This window comes from Gymnogyps californianus, chromosome 3 (genome assembly GCF_018139145.2).
Source record: "Gymnogyps californianus isolate 813 chromosome 3, ASM1813914v2, whole genome shotgun sequence".
In the NCBI taxonomy this organism is placed as follows: Eukaryota; Metazoa; Chordata; class Aves; order Accipitriformes; family Cathartidae; genus Gymnogyps; species Gymnogyps californianus.
In genome coordinates this window covers 110,610,811-110,627,617 of record NC_059473.1, presented here as the reverse complement: position 1 = coordinate 110,627,617, position 16,807 = coordinate 110,610,811, and the positions used below count along the sequence as shown (strand labels likewise).

The window sequence follows — 16,807 nt, the reverse complement described above, 5'->3', positions numbered from 1 at the left end:
TATTCAGAGAATCGGATTCATAGAAAAATTCAGGATAGATGGGACCTCTGGAGGTCATTGGATTCAATCTCCTCCTTCCTAATTGCAGGACTAACTTCATTGTTACATCAGGTTGCTCAGGGACTTAACAAGCAAAATTTGAAAGTCCTCAAAGGGATGGAGAACCTGCAACCTCTCTGGGCAATGCTCCAGTGCTTAACCACACTTTGTTTAAAAACATTTTCCTTAGGTTTTTTTGGAATATCCTTTGCTGCATCTTGTGACTGTTGCTTCTTGTCTTCTTGTTGTGTGTCTCTGACAAGAATCTGCCTTTGTCTTCTAAGATTCCCCTTCTGTCTAGGTAGTGTAAGACTGATGTTGATGGCCCCTTACTCTTCTGTTTTCCAGACTGAACAAATCCAGCTCTCAGCTTCTGCTTGCACGTCTTATGCTCCAGTCTCATAACCGTCTGAGTGACCCCATTGCTGGACTCTGCAGTTTGTCAGTCTCTCTGTTGTTGGGAGTCTCTCTATTGGGAGCCCAAAATGGGGCATTGTGTTCTGGATTCAGCCCTACCAGTGTTGAGCAGAGGGCTAGCTGTGCTCTTGTTAATGCAGCCCAGTATTAGATTTGCCTTTGTTGCTGCAGGGGTGCACTGCTGACTCATGGCCCTCTTGTCCGTTGGGACCCCATGCCCATTTCTGCAGCGTGGCTCCCCAGGCAGGCAGTCCCTAACCAGTACTGTTGCATGGGGTCGGTCTGTTCCAGTCTCTGTGTTTGCCTTTGTTGAACTGCAGGGGGGTTGTCAGCCCGTTTCTCCAGTCTGTTGAATTTCCTCTGAACGGCATCCCCGTCCTCTGGCATATCAGCTGCTCTCCATAGCTTGCGGCAGTTGTAAACTTGCTGAGCGCGCTTTCTGTTTCATGGTTCTGGGTGTTGATGAAGATGCTACAATGTTAGCCCCAAATCAAACCTTCCCAACTGGGCACCAGTTCCTGTGAACAGTTGACCATTACCCGTTGAGTCTGACAGTCCAAGCATTTTTTTTACTCACCTTGTAGTGTATGGAAGACTGGCTTTCCAATTCATATCTTTTTTTTTTCCTTTTTTTAAGTAAGTCTTGGAAAATGCATGTTCTGTTGCATTATTTTTTTAAACCTGCATAAGATGGAAAGAATATTTTTGGAAGGAAGTTGAATGGCATATATTACTCAAAACCAAAAAGCATCATGCAAATGTGAAAACAATGTACAGAATTTAGCCTTACTGTAGTTATTAGATCTGGTTTCAATTAAGATAGTTTTCTTTCATTGTCGGCACATTCATTTCATGCTGTGTACGCACATATGCTGAGGTATTTGAGATGGGAGAATTTTTAAGTTTCAGAGCATACACATGAACCTCACTGCCTAGCATGCTGTGTATCTGAGAAGAGAAATAGTCTGTTCCCTCTGCTGGCAATTCCTCTCAACAGTGTGGCCGAAATCAGACGGGTAGTCTGTGTTGACTTTATCAACAGAAGCCTTCACCTTCTTTTCTAAATTTTTCTTCTCTTCTTGATGGGACTAAGTGCACTCCTGAGTTTCAGTAACTGCCTTTCTTGCAGAGATCATTTCTCTGATACCTAATTTTTTCAGTCTTCTGATATATTGCATTGGAGAAGGTAATTTCTGGAGACATGTATGGTTTGCATCAGTTTTAAACCCATGGGGGTGGGGGCTGTTCGTACATATCAATGATAGCAGTTTTGTTTAAGTGCTAGCTCTTCATTGGAACTCAGTGGCATTGAGTGCAATTCTGTTTCCAGTTTTGGACCTGCCAGGAAGTCTTTTCTTCTTGGGTAAAAACAAAATACCAAAATGGGAGTGCCAGTGGAGTAGGTCTAAAAAGATTGCTGGCAAGCCGAGGTTTGCTAGTGCCAGGACCTCCCAGGCTGCAGTGACTTGTCCAATGGTAGGATCACCCACATTGTTACCAACCCTTTATATCTGGGCTGTGATGAGTTGCCAGAAAAACTGGCATGTTCCAGTCAGCTTGTGTATGGATGGTTTTGTTGGATTAACAGTTTGAGTTAACTGGAGCAAGTCTCAGTCTCGCGTCCCTTCCCCTGCGCGTCCCTTCCCCTGCGCGTCCCTTCCCCTGCGCGTCCCTTCCCCTGCGCGCGTTCTTCTCTCTCATACCAGCTACCTTGATTATTTAACAGCTAATGATAGATGCTTGCCTTGTGTGATACACTTTGATCCTAACAGCCTGCAGTTTCCTTTGATGTGCCTTTCTTTCTGCTCTTCTGCTCTTGATTCTGAAGTACCTTCTGCATTTTCAATTCTGAATCTTCTGTTCTCTCACAGACTGTGAGAGAGCGCTAATCTGTAAGGTAACAGCACTGAATGATTTCCCTAAAAAGTTATGGGTGTGCCCCTTTATAGTTTGGATATTCCAATACTTAGACTTAGCTGTGATGTACAGATACACAGTACTTGATGTGCTTGTAAGAAATAGGAGCATTTAGTTGTTGTGGAGTGTCTAGACTTGGGCAACTTTTGAGAATTAATCTGGATGTCACAGGCGTAGTAATTATCTTTTGTTTCTGTGTTGGTGAAATCTTCATGATTTGCTCTAACATTGAACCTATATTTGACAGTCTCCTAGCAAAGAGGGAAGGATGTTTTCAGTACCCCTACAGAAAAATTTTACGTCTGTCTAAGAATACCAGAGCCAGTCTACAACTGTATGACACTTCTTACAGGAGGGGATCATTTTCCCGTCCACAACCTCCTCTTGCCCAGAGATACTTTTGTTTGGTTTGTGTTATCCTTTTGTGTTATGCGCCCATGGAAGACGATCACAGTGATGACAATAGTAACTGTTCAGAAGGCAATAAGAAGAATGCTCATGCTAAAATAGGGATTTTTATATGTATTACTAAAGCACTGCTTGGAAGGGACCTCTGGAGATTATCTAGTCCTGTGTCCTGAGGTGGGTTGGTTGGAGCCAGCTGGAATTGGCTGTGTCCGGCACAGGGCAGTCCTAGCCTCTCTTTACAGAGACCCCATGCAGCTCCCCTGGTTCCAAAACTTGGACACCTACACTCAGTACAGTGAGGTTCCTGTCTGCCCATTTCTGCAACCTGTCAAGGTCCCTCTGGATGGCAGCACAAGCATCTGGTGCATCAGCCACTCCTCCCAACATCGTATCAGCTGCGAAGGTGCTGAGGGTGCACTCTGTCCCATTGCCCAGGTCCTTAATGAAGGAGTTAGACAGGACCCCAGTATTGAGCCCTGTGGTACTGCATTAGTGACTGGCCTCCAGCTGGATGTTGTGCCGCTGATCACAGCTCTCTGAGCCCAGCAGTTCAGCCAGTTTCAGTCCACCTCACTGTCCATTTATCTAGTCCATACTTCATTAGTTTGTCTGTGTAGATGTTGTGGGAGACAGTGTCTAAATCCTTGCTAGAGGTGGAATAAACAGCTCTTCATTCACCAAGCCAATGATGTCATCACAGAAGGCAGTCAGATTGATCAGGCATGATTTCCCAAATCACTTGGCATGTATATTCCCAAAATATTAACTTGCATATAAAGAACTCTAATCTTAAAGAGCAAAAGTTATGACTGTTCTCTCCTCCGAAGAGAGCTGTTCTCTTCTGGAAAGTAGTAGTTTCCTTCCTCTTGATTTTTTGAGTATTTTAATTTTTTTTTACGACCAGACGTAAATACTACTGCTTGTCGATACAAAATATGCCTTAGGATCTAAAAGCAAAGGATCATTTTGAATGTATACAATGGATAGTTATAACAACATAAACTTATACAAGAGCATAATTTCTCCCTGTAAAAAATTGCACGGTTAGATATTACATTATGTCCTGTCATGAGTAATACTGTTGGTTATCTATAATGTCATGGGGAAGATTCTGTGAAGACTAGTTAGGGAGTAGTTGATGGACCAGAAAGCTTTTTTGAAAGAATCAGTGCATTTCTGTGATTTTTTTTTTTTTTTTTTTGGGGGGGGGGGGGTACGGAAAGAGCAGAAAGAACTCATCAAATATCTTTATTAATCTTACTGTTAACTGTTTCACTAATGAAGATTCGTGATCTTATTGTATTCTGATTCTGCATTGATTTTTATTCTTTTCAGGGAATTTGCTGGTATATAACTCCTAACCTGTAGCTTTTGCATTATTTAGAGACTAGATAATTTGAGTTTTCTATATGGTACAGAGAAAAGACGGAAGAGAGGTCAGGAAAATTTTTCTTTGTTTATTAAGCTTCTTGAAATTAACAAATTTACTGTCAAATTTACTAAGTTTTACTTTTCATCGTTTAGAGCAGTTGTATCTCAGAAGTTTGCTGACACAGAAATAGGCTGATGGAAGAGTGACATTGTAAATGACTTTTAAAACATCCTTGAAGGCAAATAAACCAGCTTTTCTGTCTTTCATCTTCCCTGAGATGAGTCTGTCTGTTAAGACCCTGTGTTGCACAGGACAGGAATGATGTCTGTATTTGGTATACTGTCAGACGAAAGTGTGGTATATAACTTGACTATTTTTTCCAAGACTTCAGCAAGACATCTTACTGTTCCTCTGAATCAGTGTGCATGTTTTAATAGCCATTGTGGTTCCTAGGCTGGATTTATTTATTTATTCATTTGTAAACAATGTGACTGAGTTACTTCAAGAAGTAAAGATGTAACAGGCTCTATTAGAGATGTCTGCAGTGGGCAAATCATTCAGAAAGAAAGATATTTAACAATGTAACTTTTTTTTTGGCAGCCATTTTTAATGCCTGAAATTTTTGTTTGTTTGTTTGTTTTTTTAATCTCTTATGGGATGGGATTTAATATCATGTTCTCCATTTTTATTGCAAGTTTACTGCGTGGTTTGAAAACCAGTCCTTCTCACTGCCTCTCACTGGCAATTAAAAACTGGAAAGAACTTAACGTTCCTCTGTAGTTTTTGGCCTTTTATTGTCGGTGTGTGTTCATTGTTTGCATCACTTCCAATGCATCACTTTTCCTATCATTTTGATTTCAGAATGGCCAGACTCCACTCATGTTGGCTGCTGAGCAAGGCAATTTAGAAATCGTCCAGGAGCTTCTCAAGAAGGGAGCTAATTGCAACTTGGAAGATGCAGTAAGTAGTAGTGCTTTATGTGATGGTACCTAACAGTAGAGGAAGAAGAAATTTCAAGAGGCAGGCAAAGAAAAGGAATTTAGGTTTGTGTTGAGGGGAGGGGAAAAAAAACAAGAAGGTGGAATATGATGACATATAAGAGAAATTTTATCCAAAATTGCTTGGCTCTGTATTCTTCTGATTTGATTCGTCATCAAGAATAGGGATATTTAAGATGTTTTAAACGTCTGAGGGTCTCTGCTGAATGCTGCTGCTGTTTCTTCTGGGAAATCAGTACTGGGAAGCTATAATAATAGGATTTGCAGTAGTTGACATAAAAAGATAGGCGGAATAGAGAAATACAGCATCAACAATGAGGTCCAAGTGACTTTGCTCATCTCAGTGATGTTGTGGTATGTCAGGATTTTTTTAATTTTTTTTTTTTTTGCTTGGTTTTGGTGTTTTTCAGTAAATACTGAGGGAGAATTTAGGTCAAAGGATTATTTCAGGTGAAAGCCAGAACAGTGGCAGAGAAGGGTTTTGAATTTATGAATCGTCTTCCTGCCTTTGTGGAAGAGGTTGACTCTAGGTGAAAGATGCCCAGAAAGGGTGAATAGGATAGAGGTGTTGTTAAAAAGTTTTGAACGTTGCTTGTGTTTTTTTTTCTTCTGCACTTAGTTTAATTGTAGCAGTGTAGACATCTAGGAAAGGTCTGGTATGAAACCTGTCATTTAAAAAAAAAAAAAAGAAAAGAAAAGAAAAAAGCCTCTATTTCTGGAGACATTTTATTACATTTGCTGTAAATGTTACGGTTCCTATACTTATAGGAAGAACAGTTGCTATATAAACTGTTGCTATATTTATATGTGTATAGCACATAAAACTGTAGTCCACACCTGGACATGGTTTGAGCAGTGGATGGAAGATAAGTGTAATGCAAGAGGAAATGTATCTCCTGAAGTGATCATAAATCTAAGAAGCTGTGGTCCAAATTCCCCTGCATATTAGCCCCTTGGCTGCTGTCACCCACTGTATATGGAGAGAGACCGTCACCATTTTCTGTGGTCTTGGTTGCCATCTCGTCCCCATCCAAGCAGTTCCCAGTGTCTTGACCTCATTCTCTAATCCTTTGTAGATGTTGCTTCCTCCATAAAATTTTTAAGTTAACCTGCAGTGAACTGAGGAGTGGAGAGTGATGGATATTGGGTAGGAGAGGAGATAATTGGAGGGGAGATTTGGAGTAGTTGTTGGTCTGTATTTTCATGTTTATAACTGGCATGTAGTCTATGAGTTCATTACTTTTTTTTTAAAGGACAGCTTTTTTAAGGGGTTGTGGATTTCCTATTGTGGGTTAAACACTTGAAAAACAAGGTAATTGTATTAACATATTGAATATCACGTTTTTTCATTTTTCTAGGATAACTGGACAGCTCTTATTTCAGCAGCTAAAGAAGGACATGCAGCTATTGTAGCAGAGCTGCTCAATTATAATGTCAGTTTGGAGCATCGGGATTTGGTATGTGTTGTCCTAGTGTAAAAATAAAATAGTTTTTCGTAAGAAGAACAATTTTGGGAGTTGGAAATTTTCAGTTCTGTAAAACAAATCAAAGATCTTTTATTCTTAAATTATCTACTCAGAGCTGTTAAAATGGAAAAGAATATATATTTAAATATTGGTTTTACAGCTGTAAAATAGTTGCTTTGGCGTTAATAGAGGCAACTTGTTTTCTAGGGCTGCTTTTTTCCTCTTCATTTGCTTTGGAAAAAAGCTAAACTGAAGAACAGTTTGATATTTGGGTGTGTGTTGGGTGGGTGGGTTTTTGGGGGGTGTGTGTGTGGTTTGTTTGGGGTTTTTTTTGGTGGTGGTGGCTTTTTTTTAAGTATTCTGGTAAAATAAATGTTATCTTTTCCCAGAAGATACCTGTTCATATTTACTTTTTCTCTGGACAACTGTGATTATTCATATAGCAGTCCTTGTTCTCAAGATCCTGGAATTTGTTTTCATTCATCTTGCCAAATTTTTTGTACAGGAAAGTGGGTTCTATAGTCCAGTCCACCTAAAGAATTACAGAAGTTGCTTACATGATTAGAAGGTTAGATGCCTCTGAAGAGCTATAGACTTGTCTCCATTGACTGAAGAGGGAATTAGGTACCTGCAAGGACTAATTTTGTTCTGCTTAAGTTAGAGTATGGAAAACCACTAGGGGAGAGTTCAGGTGTTTACTTTAATTGAAGTTCCGCTCTGTCTGAAGGCTGAGGCATCTTGCCATGTCCTACTAATCTAGCTTTTTCTTAAGTGTAATGTTAAGCACATCCATATGGCCAGTGGTTGATTTCTAGGCCTGTGTCAGTGTGAGAGAGATCTGTTAGCTCCCCAAAAGTGTATTATAAAGAAATACATAAAAATTGTACTTACAGTTATCAGAGGCATACTGTTATTTTAAAATTAATTTTGGTTACTTGACCTGTCAAATGCCTTAGGTAGTAAAACCTCGTTGTCTCCTAGTTTACAAACTTAAATGAACACACCAATGCAGTTTGAAATTAATATCTGTTATTACTCCCTTAAGAGGATACATGATTTGCTGCTTTTTCATGAAAAAGCAAATCATTACATAGTTACTTTATGAAGGCCAGCTGTCTGTTACACAGATCAAAAGTAAACCCTCCATGTTAATTGATTTGGATTCTAGACTTTTGTTTTAAGATAGCGCTTTGTTTTTGGTTTGTTTATCCAGTGATCGGATTTGTATGCACTTGAAGTCTGAATTGAGTGCTTACAGCAAATTCAGAAACATTTAGGACACGACATTCTCCCAAGTTTTCCATACAGCAGGAAATTAGTACTTTCATATGTGTGCTTATTATTTATCCTACGTAAGTAGGATTACAAGGTTGTGTAGTCAATCCTTAGTATGTTTTGGACTTGCAAAACAGTCTCAGGATAAATACAAAATGAAATAAAAGTCACTAATTAGGTTTCTAAAGAGTATTTTTCAGTTTTTACGTTTCTTTGAATTGTGCTTGCCAGGGAGGATGGACTGCCCTGATGTGGGCATCATATAAAGGCCGTACCGAAGTAGCTAAACTGCTGCTTGAGAAAGGAGCAAATCCAAACATCACAGGAATGGTAAGTTTTAGTCTTAAACGCCCCCTCCTCCCAAGTGTTTGAAGTCCTGAATTGTACACTCATCTTATTATCTTGATTAAACATTTTGCATTTTTTGCAATATAACATTAATCACTGTATTTATAAAGGGATTGCTTTAATAATCTGTATGACAGCCACTATCTTTTTGATTAATTTTAAATTTTTTTCAATTAAAGCAAATGAGTGTATAGCTCTTAATAAGATTCAAATTAGCAGGAGAGGAAATAATAGAAAAGGTAAGTAGTGTATCTAATGCTACAATTGTCATTTTTCTGCGTTTGTAGAAGTTAATGGAGTAACTAATATGTGCGATTTAGAAACAATAATTTAATTGTTTCATAATAGTTACCAAATGGGCTAGATTATATAAATATATACCATACATGTGAGAGAGAATGAAAAAACTAAGATTTTGAGATTTATTTCATTTTATAAGCATTTTCTATAAAAGTGTAGGCATGTTGAAACTTGAATGAACTATTTATTTATGCTGTCAGCTCTCTGGTGTTTGAGGCAACACTGAACAATCAAGGAAGAACACTAGTGACTTACCTTTCTGATTGTCAATTTAATCTGGTTTGCTTATGCAGCTTCTGCATGCGTGACATGACTGATCTGCAGTCCTGATTACTTAGGGATATTGCATAGCTGTCTGTTGCTTCTCTCTTACATTACAAATGTTTATATTAAGATGAGGATATGAATTTTTAAACCTAGTTTAAGGAGTTATAAAACAAAATTGAATCAAAACAGTAGACATCTTCCTAGATATCATCTAGACAATGTACTAGGCAACAGTTACTGATATGTAGTTAGATTTATTTCTGTATATTCCTTCTTCTATGGGTTTATTGTCTCTTGGAGCATTGCGATCAATATAGTTCATGAAAAAAATTAAGACTGTGATTTAATTTCATATGTTTTTTTTTTGTTGTTGTTGTTTTTTTTTTTAAATTCTAAGCAATACAGTGTTTATCCAATTATTTGGGCAGCAGGACGGGGCCACTCAGATATAGTACATCTCTTACTGCAGCACGGAGCTAAAGTGAACTGCTCTGACAAAGTAAGTTATATTTATATAATATTTAACTTCTTTAATGCTTGATACATTTTTTGTAAAAGTAAGTTTTATTAAAAAAAAATCTCTGAGTTTTTGATTGGAAAAACACCTGCTGTTATATTTTGCCCATGAAATTAGAATTAGTGTGCTAGAGTAAGTCATTATACTTGCAAGAGGTTTTTCCATGGTATGCTGAAGATGGTTGTGAACATTTATTTCAGTGGAGCCTATTTCTGTTTTCTAAGCTATTGGAAAGCTTACTATTGTAGGTTGCACAGAAAAATAATTCTTACAGCTATCATCTACAAAGAAAAAGTTAAAATGGCTTTTCAAATGCTTTTGTTAATTCACAAGACCAAATTATATCTTTTTAAAAACTAAAGCAATAAAGTATAGGATGAATACTAGATTGTAGGGGATGCTAAATACAGAGAGCAATATGATAAAATATTATAAATATCTTTGCAGTATGGAACCACCCCACTGGTTTGGGCAGCGAGGAAGGGTCATTTGGAGTGTGTGAAATACTTGCTGCAGATGGGAGCTGATGTTGATCAAGAAGGAGCTGTAAGTGTTCGTTTTCCAGGGATAAGGTGTGGGTACATACATCTGTGTGTCCTGTTTTATTTTATAATACAAATACCAAGAAATACATAAAACAAGATGAAATGTTGATGTTGGAGTATATTACTTTCCAGCTATTTGCAAACTACGTGAGGATTATTTAAACTTCTTTGTGCCTTTTAAGAAAAATATTATGTATCTAGGGAGTCGTATTGACAGCTGACACACTGTTATGTAAAGTGCAAATTTTAATGAACATATGAATTTAGGTTATTGTTCTCTGAAGGTTAACACTATCAAAATTCATTCTGTACCCAAGCCTGTTACGTCAAACAACTTATTCCTCAGTGCTATTTGAAAAGTAAATCAAACACAAAGCATCTTTTGAAAATAATAATGGCTGTTGTGCCTTTTCAGAAGTTGGAATTTTTTTAGAAGTTTTCGGCTGCATGTTGTTTTTAAATAAAACAATTTTTTGTTGCATAAGACATTTAAAATGCTTGTCAAAAATAAAAAAAAAATCAGTAAAAGTTAAGTGGAAAATTAGGACAGCTTTGGGTATTCATATGATTATTTCTGAAGTTCTTTAAAAAACCTCTTTGTGAACAGTATTGGCAGACCTGGGTGCTCTCATAATACTGTGTTCCCATATGACAAGAAAATTATTTTACTGTGTGTGTGACATTCAGGACTCAGAATAAACTGATCTGAGCTTTACTGCTTGCGTTTGAAGTGTTCTCTACTATAGTACTTAGTTTATTTCTTTTTTAAAAAAAGCATAGCAAGTGCACTTTAAAACATAAAACTGAAGTAACATTTGGATGGTTAAGAAAGTAATGTCAGTGAGTGTTCTTTTGTTAAACTGCTGATATAATGATTTTTATATCCACTGTACAATAAAATCTGTTGGTTTTTTTTAAAGAATTCTATGACTGCACTTATTGTAGCAGTGAAGGGTGGCTATACTGACTCAGTAAAAGAAATACTGAAAAGGAACCCAAATGTAAACTTAACAGATAAAGATGGAAATACAGCTTTGATGATTGCATCAAAGGAGGGACATACTGAAATTGTGCAGGATCTTCTTGATGCTGGAACTTATGTGAACATTCCTGATAGAGTGAGTAAATTTTCATCATAATTGTGGTTTTATATATATGTAATAATAATATATATTTAAATACCAGTGTATGCAGATTTGTGGGTGCATGGTTTTTCTGGCTTTCTAATTTTTCTGCCACCTAGGGGTATTTTTATGTATTGCTATTTTACAAGTATGTTAAGTAGCAAATGTTGCTGTGTGAAGGTAAAGGATAAACCACAGAAACTACTCTTTTTTGTTTGAGATTCTTGAATTGTGAGTTTCCGTAGGGCATGGAAATGATTTATGGTTGTATATTTGTCATATCTGTAACATAAGACTAATACTGAACTAACTTGCAGATTTGGGTGGGGGTTTTTGTGTACTAATATGTGTGGTAGTGCTGTTATAATATCCATTGTTTTACAATTTTTGAAAAAGAATATATTTCATTCAGCGTCTACCTTTTATCTTTTACAATGAAACTTTTTACTAGGAAACTTGCATGTATTAGAGGAAGACTTCAGCTCTGGGTTAAGACATGTAAATGTAACTGTTGAAAGGAGCGCCGTGTACGTGAGCTGCGATTGCATTGTTCAGTAGAGGCATGTAGTATTGGGCAGTGACCAGAGTGTGAATCTGCTTGCTAGCCACTCAGGGATTTAGCTGGTTGCTTACATAGGTGCCTTGGACTATCTGCAGTGTCCTCTTGATAGTCAGGTTTTTCTCAAGTGTCAGAGGCAGGCCGAGCACTGCACCCTTGGGGCTGTAGATGGTTAGATACCTAAACTTAGGTGCCTCTGTCAAGATCAGTGGTTTAGTTCAGAGCAGTAATACGGTTTTGAGGCTGAATTCCCAATCCCTAAATTGAATTGCTTGGGGTTGCAGAGAAGAGAGGAAGACCTCCCAGTATTTGCCTCATAATTTAAAAAAGATTTTTGGATGCATTTTCCTATATTTCAGGTGTCAGTTTGGTGCATTTCTTAGGTGGTTACGTACTGAGCTGCAGTGTTGCATGTGACAACAAATTTGATCTCAGGCCCATATCAAAGCAAAACTTTAAATATTGAAGAAAATACATTGCAATCTGCCTTCCTACCTCTTCTGTCACAAAATTCTACCACTGTCTGCGTTCCTGTGCTTTTAGGAAGGATAAATTACAGCTTTCAGTACAGCTGACTGTCTTCCAAAAATACATCAAACAATGAGTAGTCTTAGTTTCAGATGCTAGAGTAGGTTTTGATAAGGAAAATTTCTTGGTTTGCAGGCAGGTATGTAATGACTGGTTGACAGGGGAGCTGCTACTACTGAGCTTTCTAACTGAATTCCACACCTGTGATTTAGCTATACTTTTATTTGTTTTTCCTGTTTCATCATAAAAGAGGTATTAGGTAATTTCAGGATTTCATTTTCTGAAATTCTGACATATCCTTAAGTGTTAAAATCAGAAGCCGTAAGCAGAATTGTAACTTTGTTTTACGTATATACAACTCCATTTACCACAGCAAAATATTTTTTTTCTTTTGATCAATTTGAGATAAAATCAGCCTTTTGCTTCTTTTCTTTATAACAGCATAGTGTATGTAAACAGGATAGCAGTCAAATCTGCACAAAAAAAAGAGATAAAATTCTTTAAAATTCTTGAAGATCTTTTGTCAGCTGTGAAACATCTAAAGGAGACAGCCAACATTCTTGTCTGATTGTAAAGAGGTTATTACTGTGAGTAATTACTTGTCTGACTGTAAAGAGGTTATTACTGTGAGTGGTTGGTCTTCCTATGAACATAGAGAACAGCTGGATTTTTTCATACTCATTATTAATTTGTGCTGTTACTTTTTAGGATAATGGTTTAAGCTGGACCTATTTTTGGGGTGTTTGTTTTGCAATAAATATATAATATTTCATCTCTTTGCAAAAAAATACAAAAAAGACAGTCCAGGACTTTTTCTTCTACATATCTGTTTTTTGCAGTGATAGAACTATTTTTTGTATCTATCTTTAAAAAGACTGCAGATTTCTTAATGTAAATAGGCATAATGTGTATTTTGAGACTATAATTTATTCTGTGTTGCATTTCTTCTTGCTAAATAGTATTAATTCATCTTCAATATTCTTTCACAATTTTTCTAGAGTGGAGATACAGTGCTGATTGGGGCTGTTAGAGGAGGTCATGTTGAAATTGTGAGGGCCCTGCTCCATAAATATGCTGATATAGATATCAGAGGTCAGGTAAGTACAACAATGTAAATGTTAGAGTAGTTCTTAAATAGGATGTGAATTTGAATACCAAACAATTATACTGTGTTTCTCAAAACAGGGCTTTAAAAACTTGCTCAGTCTACTCTGTAGGAAACTCAGATTCCCATCAAACATTAAAAATACATTATGTTGCTGTGCAGTTTTTAAGATATAAGACATATGTAATTGTAATGACTTGTTAAGCAGCATTTTTTTCAGTTAATTTGTCTGATGGTTGAAAAGCAAAAGATGTAAATTGAACTTATTTCATCTGCACTACTGAGCAGATTTAAAAGAATGAAATACTTTTAAAAACCCTTAATATTATTATTTTAATACTTAATATTTTAGATTTAATATCAGTATATTAAAATACGATACACCTTAGATTATATCTGTTGCCAGTGCAGTTCTGTCACTATGCTTGGTTGGTTCTTGTCTCCTTCACTAACTTTCTTTCTGGTGTTAAGCAGTGTTGTCAGTGATTTCCATGTTTTCTACCTACCCCTTCTTTCTTTTTTTGTCCTTTGATTAAGGTATTGTTTTTATTCTTCTACCAAAAGCTCTCTTACTCAGCATGGTACTTTTTTTTATTGTTACATTCAACTTGCTTTCTTTTGCTTGAAGCTATTCAAATCTGCTCACAGGCACATATGTTCTGCCAAGTTTGAACACAAAACTAACTGGTCACTAAGAGCTGCAAAGATTCAGTGCCTGCTATCGATGCAGAGCCTCTTTGAGAAGCCAAGAAGATTTTAGTTTGGAGAAAAATTAGTGTTTGGATCTCTTCCTCTAACCTGCCACTGGAAACCTGGAATTGCATGTCTCAGCTTCTTGTTGACATGGGTCTGAAAATCTGAAGCTTTTCAACGTCTTGATATGACCAAGGCAATACAGAAACAGCAAGAGGACCCAGCCTCCTCGGGAGCGGGGAAGCTTGTGATTTCTGGCAGTGTGAGGGTGCCTGTATAGCCATTTGCAGTGGTTAATCTAGAGAATACATTTGTGGCCTTGTTGACACAGCAGGAGTGAGTACCATCAGAGGAAGATTCTGGCTGTGCGCTTCAGATCTTCAGATTAGGACCAGCAGTATCAAAATTGGTGATGAGCGCTGGTGTTTAGCAACTCCCCTGCTGTTCAGCACTGCAGCACCTGTCTGCCAGCCAGACCTGTTCTGGGGAGATTTGCTGCCTGCCCAAATCTGTCGTGTTCTGGAAAGATTGCTGAGTCTTGTCCAGCCTTCCAGCAACTGTGTTCCTTGCTGCTCATTCGTTCATATGGACACTGGTCAAGGGAGACCTTGAGCAGATAAAATGTGACTCTAGGCCTCTGGGAGTGAATGTTGAGGCAGTGGGGGGGCTCAGGTGATGTTCTCCTCAGCCTTTCTGGTAAGGGGGAAGGGCCCAGCTGGGAGCATCTGGCAGACCTGTGCCTGGCTGTGCAGCTGATGTTGCTAGTGAGGAGTCAGCTTCCTCAGGCTGGTGTCTTGTTGGAAGCCACCTGACTGAAGGACAGAGGACCTGAAACCCAGGTGACCAGAGAGGAAAGAAATCTTAGTGACCAGGCTTGTTAAACTGTCGAGAAAGGCTTTAAACTCAGTTTGCTGTGAAGCTGAGTGGGAGAGGAACGGCCGCACATGAAAGAAGTAAACAAGGGAGAAGACTGCAAGGGCGACTTTGATATTCCTGCTTAGAAGCAGGTGTGTGTTCAGAGGCTTTTCTTAAATGTCTCTACACAAGTGTGCATCCAACAGAAAGAGTCGTGGTGCAGTCACTAGGCTACAAAAAGATTGCAGGCATGGAGACTTCTGGGATAGCACATATCGCTGGGGGAAAAAAAAAAAAGATGACACAAGCGGATTTGCAACTATCAGCCATTCCCCCTGGTTCAGTGATACAGTGTATGGCTGATCTGCATTCTGGTACTTTGTGTTGACTTTCGTGTCCATCTACTTTTACAGCTTTCTGGCTTTCATGGCCTGTTTTTAGGCCAGCCAACCAGTTCAACAGTTTTATTAGGCTATACTGTAAAATTGAGAACAAAATGGAAATTTTTTTTTAAAGGCCTGGAAGTAGTTAGCACTTCCATGTTCTAATAGGAGAGAAATCTTTTAAAAAGAAAAAAAAAAGCCACAGACAAACATGACTTACATAATAGGGGTAAAAAAGACAACACTCTGGAAAAAGTTGTTTTATTTCATTAGGAAACTTGTATATTTGAGTTACAACTGAATACTCATACATAGCTTTGGAAACTGTTTCCAGGCAGGTTGAATCTGCTTGGATTGTCAAAGCTCTTAATATATTTTGCGCAGGTTTTTAAAATGGATTTGTGTTCTCTAGCCAGATGTCCATTCGTCCCCAAAGTTCTACTGGTGTGCCAATTGGATTTGGTGGTGTTACCCTTTACCCTGAGCTGTGCTAAAATTTGCTGTATTATGTGCTGTTGTCAGTATAATGGTTGTACTTTATATGCAGTTTTTGAAATTAATCCAACTGAATGAAAGTACTGTTAACATTTAATACTCTCTTTTTTTCAGGATAATAAAACTGCTTTATATTGGGCAGTTGAGAAAGGAAATGCTACAATGGTGAGGGATATCTTGCAATGCAACCCTGATACTGAAACATGTACCAAGGTAATGATTAGAATTTTAATTGAATTGCTTTAACATCTGTTCTTTTGTCAGTTCCTATGTGACAATAAGATTATAATACCAAACTCAGGTTTTGTGAAGAGTTGGTACCTTGCACGCTGTAAAAAAAAAAAAAAAAAAAAAAATTCTTCTGAAATACAAAATTTATTTTCTGCACTGGTAATGTCCTCTTTGTTGATAAACATCACCTGCTACTAAAACTCAGTAGCAAGGGAAGTGTGGACACTTTACCACAGCATCACTGACATGACCAGCAATAAGGAGTAGAGAGCAGGTGCTACTGGAAACTGAGGAAAGAGGTTTCTGATATTACTAAGCATGAAAGTTCAGACCACCATTTATTGCATGTGCAGGAATAAAAAAATAGATTAGTAGTATGTACAGCAGTGAATTACCTCTTCCATGACTCTCTTTTCAAATACCTTGTATTATATCTGAATCTTGTCTTTCTCTGTTTGACAGTTATTAACAGAAATGTATTTTGTTCTGTGATTCTAATCAATCTGGAATACAGGGTCTGTGATACTTTTTCAATAACACATGCGCTGAAGTGTTGTTACTTGCACAGTAACATATTTAATTAAAAAATTCTCTTAAAAGTTTGGGATTTAACTTCTTATGCTGTCACTAGTTTTTGCTTGGTTTTGAGTATCCAGAGAAGATCTTTTTATTAGGCCTACTTTTCCCTTTTAGGATGGAGAAACACCACTTATAAAGGCAACCAAGATGAGAAATATTGAAATAGTAGAGCTTCTTCTGGATAAAGGAGCTAAGGTCTCTGCTGTAGACAAGGTAAAGAATATTTGTTTATTACTTTAGTATATTTAATCATTTTAGTTTTGCAGCTGAATTTTGTAGTGAGCTGTCAAGGCTAATAGAGAAAGAGAGCTTAAAATTATTAAATATGCTATTATTAATAATTAATAATCTATTATATACTCTATTAAGTGATAATTATTAATATA

General features: G+C 37.4%; 1 protein-coding gene across 3 annotated transcripts in view; it reads left to right on the top strand.

The window, feature by feature from the left end:
* The window catches only part of KIDINS220 (kinase D interacting substrate 220), a 79,600-nt gene that overhangs the window by 8,235 nt on the left and 54,558 nt on the right, over positions 1-16,807 (top strand). For all 3 annotated transcript variants that reach the window (XM_050893621.1, XM_050893620.1, XM_050893619.1), the window contains exons 3-11: positions 5,015-5,113; positions 6,510-6,608; positions 8,124-8,222; positions 9,205-9,306; positions 9,772-9,870; positions 10,790-10,987; positions 13,079-13,177; positions 15,726-15,824; positions 16,536-16,634. In XM_050893621.1, the coding sequence (XP_050749578.1) occupies positions 5,015-5,113; positions 6,510-6,608; positions 8,124-8,222; positions 9,205-9,306; positions 9,772-9,870; positions 10,790-10,987; positions 13,079-13,177; positions 15,726-15,824; positions 16,536-16,634 (993 nt within the window). The remainder of the gene's footprint in view (positions 1-5,014; positions 5,114-6,509; positions 6,609-8,123; positions 8,223-9,204; positions 9,307-9,771; positions 9,871-10,789; positions 10,988-13,078; positions 13,178-15,725; positions 15,825-16,535; positions 16,635-16,807) is intronic.